This window comes from Rhea americana, unplaced genomic scaffold, assembly GCF_003343005.1.
Source record: "Rhea americana isolate MKP2758 unplaced genomic scaffold, rheAme1 scaffold_591, whole genome shotgun sequence".
In the NCBI taxonomy this organism is placed as follows: Eukaryota; Metazoa; Chordata; class Aves; order Rheiformes; family Rheidae; genus Rhea; species Rhea americana.
In genome coordinates, this window is record NW_028186747.1 from 74,952 (window position 1) to 85,124 (window position 10,173).

Sequence of the window (10,173 nt, forward strand, 5' to 3'; positions counted from 1 at the left end):
GGAAGGCCTGCATGGGATGCTTGGGGGGCTGCAGGGAATGCTCAGAGGGAGGATTCAGGGGATGCTATGGGAAGGGGGTGTTGCAGGGTGCTCTGGGGTGGGGGTCTTGCATGGGATGCTCTGGGGGAGTTCTTGCATGGGGCTGCCGTGGATGCTCTGACAGGGTTGCCTGGGGCTGCAGGAGATGCTCTGGGGCATCACAGGGGATGCTGTGGGGGGACTGCCTGTGGTTCCCCGGGGGGAGGTGTTGCATGAGATGCATGGGGGCTTTAGGGGATGCTCTGAGGGGGGGTGCTACAGAGGATGCTCTGCGGGGCTGCAGGAGATGTCCCAGGAGCTACAGGGTATGTCTCAGRGGGCTTCTAGGGATGCTCTGGGGGCTGTAGGGGATGCTGTAGGGGAAGGACATGGAGGGGGGCTCAGGGCTGCCCCCGGCTCTGCAGCAGAACCAGCGAATCTGGGTGGAGATGGTGGCAAAGCTCAGGGGTCCTGGGGACCCCCACCTGAAATCTGCAGTTCCCCCTGCCCCTCAGCCCATGTGCATCACCTTCTCCCCCACCAYGGGTGTTTTCTGGGGGCAAGGGACAAGAAAACAAGTGTTTGGGTGCACACACTTGTGCAGCTGACCTGTGCAGGTGGTGTGACTGTGAACCTGCGTTTTGAYGGCATGTGAGATGGATGCCTGCAGCGTCCCAGGGGTTAATCCTGGGGGCCTGGAGGGACGACCCTCCTCGCTCCCAGGGGCTCATCCATGCCCGGGGGGGCAGAGGGATTCCCCGGGAGTCCCAACAGACATCCCGGGTGAGRGCACAGCATGGTGCTGCATCCTGCTGCCTGTCATGCCCTGTCCATGGTATTTCAGACTCTCTGGCTCTTGCTCCCATGTTCAAGGCTTTGCTAAGGCCTGGAGCATCATTGCTCAGGAAGGAAAAGTTTCTGCAGGAGAAGGGCCTGCATCTGAGCCTGGGTGCCAGGACACCTGGGCTCTCTCCCTATGGGGTGTCCATGGGGGCAGCTCCTCCCAGCCCTCCACTGCACTCGGAGTCGGGGCACCTCAAGTCCTCTGCAGCCTCGGCTGTCACCAACGTGCTGTCGTGCAACCTGCATTTGGCCCCACAGCCATGTGTGCTGACCCGGAGCCTGCAGCCCTGGCATGTCCTTGCAGCCAGAGGGGCTGTCGCTGCACCAGCCGCAGGCTGCACCCGTGTCTCTTTGCACTGATGCAGCCCATTGCGAAAGGTGCTTTTCTCCCCAGTATGGAGACTGGGTTGAGCAGACTGGATCCAGCTCKGGATGATGGGAGCGGGTCTATGCTATGAGCATCACTCTGTGGGGCAGGAGCATCCCGGCTCCCAGCCTTGCAGCATGAGCCAAACGGTTCCCACGGCCGTGGCTGGCCGGGATCGCTGCTACAGGGCTGGTGGTCCCTGGGGGACATCRTGGCTGAGACGTGCTGGAGCCTTGCAGCTCCATGGATGGGGCGCTGGGGATTGGAAAAGTGAGCGAGCGGCTCCAGAGAGCCCAGGTCCTCCCTGCACAGGAGTGTGCATTTGCACATGTGTGTGCATGCTCCAGCTCACACGCAACCTCGCTTACCTGCTGGAATGGTTTGGAAAAGCCTGAGCTATCGTCCTGGGAGCAAGTGCAACCCGAGCCTCTCATGCATGCAAAGCCTGGGACTGAACATGCACCTTGCCCCGGTCTGTGCAAACGCCCGCTCGCAAAACTCTCAGCTTTCTCCTGCCGGAGGCGGGGGGGACCAAGGTGCTGGAGGGTGTTTTGGAGCTGGGCACCTGCACCCCCGGCGAGGCCCCTCGGTGCGCRGTGGCATCTCGGCGCAGGTCAGGTTGCGCCTCTTTGTCTCCGGCGTTGCCTGCGCCCTCGCCGTGCCCGGCGGCGCGGTGCCGACGGCTGCTGTCCCCTCAGCCCACGTCCTCCCGATGGCGGCCGTGGCGGCCGAGCTGGACAACATGGACGTGCAGCAGCAGAACAACAACAGCACCTGGGAGAGCCCCGACCCCCGGGGCTGGGACGATGCTGCCGCCACCGCCAAGCTCTTCGAGTGCTCCCGCATCAAAGCCCTGGCCGGTAGGTCCAGCTCCATCTGCCTTCGCCAGCCCCCAGCCCGGAGGGAGGCTCATGGGGCAGAGCRAGGTGGGGAGCCGGGAGCCCGGACTCCTGGGCCCCCTCCCAACCCCGGGGCCGGGGCTGAGCCGGCTGCCTTGCCCCGCAGATGAGCGGGACGCTGTGCAGAAGAAAACCTTCACCAAGTGGGTGAACTCGCACCTGGCCCGCGTGTCCTGCCGCATCACCGACCTCTACGCGGACCTGCGCGACGGCTACGTGCTCACCCGGCTCCTGGAGGTGCTCTCCGGGGAGCAGCTGGTAAGGGCCGCCCCGCCGCACCGCGCCGAGGGGGCGGCGGGTGCTGCCACCCGCCTCCGGCCCGGGATCCTCGCACCGGCCCCGAGGGAGCCGGGATGCTCCGGGCGGAGAGGGGCTGGCGGGCACCGGGGTCTCCTGCCTCCTCGCGCACCGCGAGGGCTTGCAGGGGTGTCGGGGCCGCAGCGCCGCTGCTTCCCGGTGTCGCCGGCAGCCCAAGCCGACGCGGGGCCGGATGCGGATCCACTCCCTGGAGAACGTGGACAAGGCGCTGCAGTTCCTCAAGGAGCAGCGGGTGCACCTGGAGAACGTGGGCTCCCACGACATCGTGGACGGCAACCACCGCCTCACCCTCGGCCTCATCTGGACCATCATCCTCCGCTTTCAGGTAGCGGCGCCGGCGGGAGGCGGCGCCGGGGCCGGGCCCCCGCTGGGACCGCCGTGCGGCAGTGCCTCTCCGCTTTCCCCAGATCCAGGTGATCAAGATCAAGACCGAGGACAACCGGGAGACGCGCTCGGCCAAGGACGCGCTGCTGCTCTGGTGCCAGATGAAGACGGCAGGGTGAGCAGGGYGCCGGTGCCGGTGGCGCTGGCCCCACATGCCGGGGCGGCCGGCCCCATTTCGGCGTTCCTCGGCCGCGGGAGCCGGCCCCCACGGTGACCCCCGTCTCCCCGCAGGTACCCGGAGGTGAACATCCAAAACTTCACCACCAGCTGGAGGGACGGGCTGGCCTTCAACGCGCTCATCCACAAGCACAGGTCCGGCATGGCGCACAGGGGGAGGCAGGATGCGGGGGGTCGCCCGGACGCCTGGGTCCCTCCCTAGCCTCACTGGGTCAGAGGGGGCCAACGGCGCTGCTGTGTCCCGCTTGCAGGCCAGACCTCATCGACTTCCACAAGCTGACCAAGTCCAACGCCACCTACAACCTGCAGCAAGCCTTCAACACGGCCGAGCAGCACCTGGGGCTCAGCAAGCTGCTGGACCCCGAGGGTAGGGACACGGCGGGGAGTCTCTGCGCCCGGACGCCAGGGCCCCTGCGCCACGCTCGTTGAACTCATCCCACCGCCTGGCCCCATCACTCGCCCCAACTGGAGCTTTTGCCGCAGGAAATGTCTGGGCCCCCGGGAGGGGAAATTCCCCCGCAGCCCCCGAGCCCCCGGCAGTGCGTTTTGCAGCCGCAAGCGCCCTTGCGATTTTCCGAAGCCGGCTGGGGCCCGCTGCTGCCCTGCTCCGGGGCGAGGGGCTTTCAGCTCTCCAGGAGCTGCTGTCCCTGTCCACGGCTTTGGGGGCTTGCTGGGCTCTGCGGTGGGCTGCGGCCGCTCGTGCTGGCCCCGAGCGGTGCCACCCCCCGGGCTGGTGGGAAGGGGGGATTTTGGGTTGCTTAGGGGGCCCAGCCAGAGGTGGGTGCTCAGGATCTGAAGATTTGCTGCCCGGCAGATGTGAACATGGAGGACCCCGATGAGAAGTCCATCATCACCTACGTGGTGTCCTTCTACCACTACTTCTCCAAGATGAAGGCACTGGCCGTGGAGGGGAAGCGCATTGGGAAGGTGGGTGAGCGAGCGCTGGCCCCTTCGTCTGGCCCCGGGGGCTGCAGTGGCCCTGGGTGCCGCAGCCCCCCTCCACCCCTCACCGGCCTCTGGAAGGGCTGCRGTGCAGAGCCCAGCCCCTGCCCTGCTCCCCCCAAGTGTGGGGGGCTTGCTGGGTGGCCATGGGCTGCACCTCTGGGCCATGCATGGTCTTTCTGGGATGTGAGATGCACCCCTGAGCCATGCATAGTCCCTTGGGGGGCTGTGGGCTGCACCCGTGAGCCATGCACAGTCTCTCAGGRTGGGGGCTGCCCCCCTGAGCCGCACTCACACCCTCAGGTGCTGGACCAGGCCATGGAGATCGAAGCCATCATCGAGCGTTACGAGGCGCTGGCGGCCGAGCTGCTTGCGTGGATCCAGCACACCATCACCATCATCAGCAACCAGAAGTTCGCCAACTCCCTGGCCGGGGTCCAGCAGCAGCTCCAAGCCTTCACCGCCTTCTGCACCCTGGAGAAACCTGTCAAGTGAGCGGGCACGGCCGGCATGGAGYGCGTTGCATGGCATGGCCCCGGTGCCTCCCAGGCGCCGACTGAGGGCTTTGGTCCCACAGGTTCCAGGAGAAGGGGAACCTGGAGGTGCTGCTCTTCACCATCCAGAGCAAGCTGCGGGCCAACAACCGCAAGCTCTAYGTGCCCAGCGAGGGGAAGAGCATCTCTGACATCAACAAGGTGCCGCTGGGAGCGGGGCCAGGTGTCTCCCGAAAGGCTAGGATGAGCCTCTGCGTCCCTCACCACCTTGGGGATGCTGCGGTGAAACGAGCTGGTTGGGCCTCAACGGGATGGGATGGAGGACCTGCATGGCTGGGGGCCCCTCTCCAAGCCTGGCTCTTGCCCCACAGGCCTGGACCTGCCTGGAGAAGGCCGAGCAYGAGCGGGAAGTGTCCCTGCGCAACGAGCTCATCCGGCAGGAGAAGCTGGAGCTCCTGGCCCAGCGCTTCGACCACAAGGCCGCGATGAGAGAGACGTGGCTGAATGAGAACCAGCGCCTGGTGTCACAGGTGGGCTGGGGGCTTCAGTGGGCCCTCACCCCAGGCCAGGATGCCCAAGTCCCCTCCTTGGCTCAGGGAGGGTGATGGGACCTTCGTAGGGTTCAGGACTCCTGGGTTCCCACCTCTGTCCACCCTACCTGACACTGCCACYTCCTCTGTCCCCAGGACAACTTTGGTTATGACCTGCCAGCAGTGGAGGCTGCCATGAAGAAGCACGAAGCCATCGAGGCCGACATCTCCTCCTATCAGGAGCGCATCCAGGTGGTGGTGGAGCTGGCCCTGGAGATGGAGTCTGAGGGCTACTATGACACCAAGCGCATCAGTGCCCAGAAGGACAATATCCTGCGGCAGTGGGGGTTGCTGACCGAGCTGGTTCGTGCCCGCCGGGCTCGCCTCGAGCAGAACCTGGCCCTCCAGAAGATCTTCCAGGAGATGGTCTACATGATAGACTGGATGGAGGAGATGCAGGTAGGGCCAGGGCACACAAAGTCCCACCGAGAGGATAGGGGGGGTCTCTGGCAGCACCGGGCAGCTCTGGACTCTGCTGCCTCGTCCCCCTTCCCCAGGTGCTGCTGGTCTCMAAGGATTTTGGGAAGCACCTGCTGGAGGTGGAGGACCTGCTGCAGAAGCACGGGCTGCTGGAGGCCGACATCTCCGCACAGACTGAGCGGGTGCAGGCGCTCAACACCGCTGCCCTCAAGTTCTCAGAGCTGGAGGGTAACATGGGGCTCCGCGGCCAGGGGCCGGCTGGGCACATGGGCCCTGGTGTGGCTGGRGGGCACAGGAGGGGTCAAAGGGGGCTTTGGGGCCCTGCAGACCCTCCCTGCTAAGGGCTGATTCCCCTGGTCCAGGCTACCAGCCCTGCGACCCCCAGATCATCTGCAACCGGGTGAACCATGTCCAGACGTGCCTGGAGGAGCTGGGGGAGCTGGCGGGCAAGAGGCGCAAGGAGCTGGAGGACTCCCGCCAGCTCTGGGCCTTCTTCCAGGAGATGGAGGAGGCCGAGGCGTGGATCCGTGAGAAGGAGCAGATCCTGGCCGCCAAGACGTGCGGCCGGGACCTGAGCAGCGTGCTGACGCTGACCAGCAAACACAAGACGATGCTGGGCGAGCTGGGCAGCCGGCGGGCGCTGCTGCACCAGACCATGAAGCGAGGGGAGCAGATCCTGGCCAAGAAGTGCTTCAGCCCCAGCGGGATCCAGGAGAAGATCCGGGAAGTGCGCCTGCGTTGGAAGAAGCTGGAGGAGGTGACAGGGCTGCACCAGCAGCGGCTACAGGAGGCCCTGAACTTCTTCCAGTTCAGCGCCGAGACGGACGACCTGGTGGCCTGGCTGCAGGACACCTACCGCATTGTGTCCAGCGATGACTTCGGCCACGACGACTACTCCACCCAGGCGCTGCTGCGCAAGCACCGGGCTGTGGTGGAGGAGGTGGAGAAGCACCGGGCAGCCGTGCTGGCCCTCCGCAAGCAGCTGGCGCTGCTGGCGCCCGAGCACCAGCAGGGCGTCGACGTGCAGATCCGCATCGTGGAGGTGGAGCAGCTCTACGGGGAGGTGGCCGAGGTGGCCGTGCTGCGGCAGCAGTGGCTGCAGGACGCCCTGGCCGTCTACCGCATGTTCAGCGAGGTGCACGCCTGCGAGGTCTGGATCGACGAGAAGGAGCAGTGGCTGGAGAAGATGGAGGTGCCGGAGGAGCTGGACGACGTCGAGGTGGTGCAGCACAGGTGCGGGGAGGGCGACAGGGCCAGACGCCGGGGTCCCACACCACCTTGGGCACCCCCCGGCCGCCCCGCAGGCACCTTACATGCCCTCCCCACTGGGCGCAGGTTCGAGAGCCTGGACCAGGAGATGAACAGCGTCATGGGCCGGATCCTGGATGTGAACCAAGTGGTGCAGCAGCTGGTGGATGGGGGCCACCCCAGCGCGGACGAGGTCCGCTCCTGCCAGGACCATCTCAACAGCAGGTACCGCCCATCCCGGCTGTCGGGAACCACGCAGGATGTCCCCGCGGGTGCGAGGGGCCGAGGGTGGCCGCGTCTGAGCCGGACCCCWTTCCCGGTGTGGGGAGCCACGCGGACACGTCCCAGCACCGTCCCCGTCCATCCCCAGGTGGAACCGGGTGGTGGAGCTGGTGGAGCACAAGAAGGAGCAGCTGGGCGCCATCCTCAAGATCCAGAACTACCTGCTGGAGTGCGGCGAGATCAAGGCGCAAGTGCGGGAAAAGCGGAAAGCCATCGAGGCAACGCAGTCGGGCGGCAGCGACCTGGGCGGTGTGCTGGCCTTGCAGCGGCGCCTCTCCACCATGGAGGCGGCCCTGGTGGTGCTGGAGCCGCGGCTGGTGGAGCTGCAGCAGGAGGGCGAAGCGCTGGCGGCCGCTCACCCGGCGCGGGCCCTGGAGATCCTGCTGCCCTTCGAGCAGATCAGCGAGGAGTGGGAGGCGCTGAAGCAGGTGCTGCAGGGCTGCGAGGACTCGCTCACCGTGGCCGGCCGCTTGCAGCAGTTCATCCAGGACCTGGACAACTTCCTCACCTGGCTGGTGAAGACGCAGGCGGCCGTGGCTGCCGAGGAGGTGCCCAGCAGCTTGGCCGACGCCGAGCGGCTGCTGAGCCAGCACGCGGCCCTCAAGGAGGAGATCAACGGCTACGAGGAGGACTACACCAAGATCCAGGCGGTCAGCGACCTGCTGGCGCTGGAGGAGACAGAGATCCCCTACCTCTCGCTCCAGCAGTGGCTGCAGAAGCTGGACGCCGGCTGGAACAAGCTGCTGCAGACGTGGGAGACACGCCGGGAGGTGCTGGTCCAGTCGCACATCTTCCACCTCTTCCTCAGGGACGTCAAGCAATGCGAGGCCTTCCTGTACAACCAGGTAACGCCGGCCCCGGCACGGCACCGCCGCACACATGTCTCAGGTGTCCCCCTCCGGCCCCACGTCTCCGAGGCAGCAGCGTCCCACCCTCCCTGCCACAGCTCCAGGGGCTTTGCAAATTGCAGTCCCCTGTGCTGGGTGCAGGTGGCATTCGGGGACAGATGCACATGTGTTGGGCCCCTGCTGGGACTCCCAGGGCCCCCCCAAGCCTCTCCCAGCCTGGGCTCCATCCCTCACCCTCCAGGAGTCCACCCTGGCCCACGCTGAGCTCCCGGACACCGTGGAAGCGGTGGGCAATGCCATCAAGAAGCACAAGGACTTCACCACCACCATGGACCTCAACCTGCAGAAGATCCAGCTGGCACTGCAAGCTGGCGAGAGCCTGCAGCGGCAGGGCAACCTCTACAGCGACCAGGTGGCCGAGAGGATGGAGGCCCTCCGCGCCAAGTAGGTGCCGGGCCCGCGGTGGCCACGCTCCTGCCCTGCCCCTGTCCCCGGTGGGTCCTACTCCACATCCATCCCTGTGGTGACCGGGATGCTCCGCAGCTGCCCCGGCTCCGGGAGGAGGATGGAGCCTGACGTGTCCCGGGGACACGCAGCTTTGTGGTCTCCTCCTGTGCTGGGATGAGAAATGGGAGCAGAGCGTCCAGGGGCTGCGGGCGGAGGCTGCTAGMCAGAGCCGGAGCCTCTCCGCTGCGTCGGGACCAGCCAGAGCCGCGCTCCCTGCCCCGTGCCCACGCGCCTCTGCTTCCCGAGGTTCCCCTGCCCCAATCCCTCCCGGCAGTGAATCGCCGTCGGGCAGCCRCCAGCCCTGGCGGATCGGGGGTGCTCGGAGAAGCCGGCTGCTTTCCGCCTGGGTCGTGGAGGGTGTTTCGCTGTTACCCCCCGGCTCGCGGCTCGCAGGAGCTCCCGGGCYGCTCGCGCTGGTGAAAGTCCAGGTGATTTCTCCGCTGCGTCCAGCCAGGGCTCGGAGGGTCAGGGGGAAATGCTCCCTGGTGCTTCTCCACTTGCCTGAGATCCCGCCCGTGGCTTTCCTGGGGGGATCTCAGACAACCAGGCGCCAAGGGGGGCTGGAAACCCCAAAGTGCCGTGAAAGCCATGTGAGTCCTCCCGCCACATCCCCTGGGAGCCGCTGGCTCCCAGCCGGGCTGGTCCTGGAGCCACTGCTGGCCTTAGCTCGGCCAAAGCCTCGCAGAGCACTGGCAAAAACACCGCAGAGCAGCAGGAAAGTGCTTGGGGCAGTGGCATGCCCTGCCTTGGCCGTGCTCTCACGTGCTCCAGCCGGCCGGGCAGCTCCCGCAGCACCTGCTCCCCGTGGGGCGCCCCGGCCAGCGGCTGGACGGCCGGGCGCTGAGCCGGGCTCTCCGCTTCCCGCAGGAGCCACCACAACTACCAGCTGGCTCAGGAGTGGATGCAACGGCTCAACGACCACCTGGAGCTGCAGCAGTTTCTGCAGAGCTGCCACGAGGTACAGCCCAGCCCCAGCCCCACACCCTCCCGGGSCCCCCCAGCATGACTGCGGCGAGGGGGGTGGCTGCAGCCCCACTGTGGGGTGGTGGGATGGGAGGGAGCACCCAGCACCGCTGGGGTAACCGGTGGGGCTCGGCGATGCACGTGCAAGGTGCGCAGTGGGCGCAGGGAGGATCGCCTCCCCCAGCCAGGCCCCCAGCCCTGGGCATTTGCCCCCCGGACCCACTTGGGTGCTGGGGCCAGAAATGCAGCCCCACTCGACTTGGGACCCTCGCTGCCGTTTGCCCTCGGCAGCCCCGAGTCAGGCAGCTCCCGCCCATTTTGGGGTGCAGAGAGCAGCCTGGGGAGCAGGGCGCGGAGGGGCCGCGCTACCCAGAGCATCCCTGGGGCCTGAGGGTGCCCCTGCACCCTCCTTGGACGCCCTTCAGTTGCTGTTTGCCCCCTGTGTTATCCCACGTGGGGTAGCTCCGGGGTCCAGCACCTCTGCTCTGCTCGGGGGTGCAGGGAGCATCTCAGGGAGGTTCTGTCGGGGAGCAGGGCTTGGGGCTCAGCTCGGGGGCGCAGCRCTACCTGGTGCAGCCCCGAGGATTGGGGGGTGCCCCACACCCTCCTCGGATGCCCTTCGGCTGCTGTTTGCCCCCCCTCCATCACCCGATGTGGGGCAGACCCGGGATCCGGCACCTGCGGTCCATTTTGGCGTGTGCAGGGCGTCCTCAGGGGAGGGGGGGTCTGCACGGGGTGGAGGGGGCAGCACTTGGTGTTCAGCCAGGGTGGGGGGCGTATCCCGGGGCCGGACCCCGGGGGTGCCCCACACCCTCCTCGGATGCCCTTCAGCTGCCATTTGCCCCCCTCCGTCGCCCCATGTAGGGCAGCCCC

The 10,173-nt window shown here is 66.9% G+C and overlaps 1 protein-coding gene across 1 annotated transcript in view; it reads left to right on the plus strand.

The window, feature by feature from the left end:
• Positions 1–1,940: 1,940 nt before the first annotated feature.
• Positions 1,941–10,173, plus strand: part of SPTBN4 (spectrin beta, non-erythrocytic 4) — a gene marked incomplete at its 3' end in the record, with an annotated part of 17,384 nt that continues 9,151 nt past the window's right edge. Inside the window, exons 1-17 of the mRNA XM_085319483.1 lie at positions 1,941–2,088; positions 2,234–2,385; positions 2,597–2,770; positions 2,853–2,944; positions 3,061–3,141; positions 3,258–3,373; positions 3,821–3,933; positions 4,252–4,439; positions 4,526–4,643; positions 4,814–4,972; positions 5,129–5,431; positions 5,530–5,680; positions 5,815–6,685; positions 6,788–6,925; positions 7,071–7,827; positions 8,072–8,274; positions 9,205–9,295. Of these exons, the coding sequence (XP_085175609.1) occupies positions 1,941–2,088; positions 2,234–2,385; positions 2,597–2,770; positions 2,853–2,944; positions 3,061–3,141; positions 3,258–3,373; positions 3,821–3,933; positions 4,252–4,439; positions 4,526–4,643; positions 4,814–4,972; positions 5,129–5,431; positions 5,530–5,680; positions 5,815–6,685; positions 6,788–6,925; positions 7,071–7,827; positions 8,072–8,274; positions 9,205–9,295 (3,855 nt within the window). The remainder of the gene's footprint in view (positions 2,089–2,233; positions 2,386–2,596; positions 2,771–2,852; positions 2,945–3,060; positions 3,142–3,257; positions 3,374–3,820; positions 3,934–4,251; positions 4,440–4,525; positions 4,644–4,813; positions 4,973–5,128; positions 5,432–5,529; positions 5,681–5,814; positions 6,686–6,787; positions 6,926–7,070; positions 7,828–8,071; positions 8,275–9,204; positions 9,296–10,173) is intronic.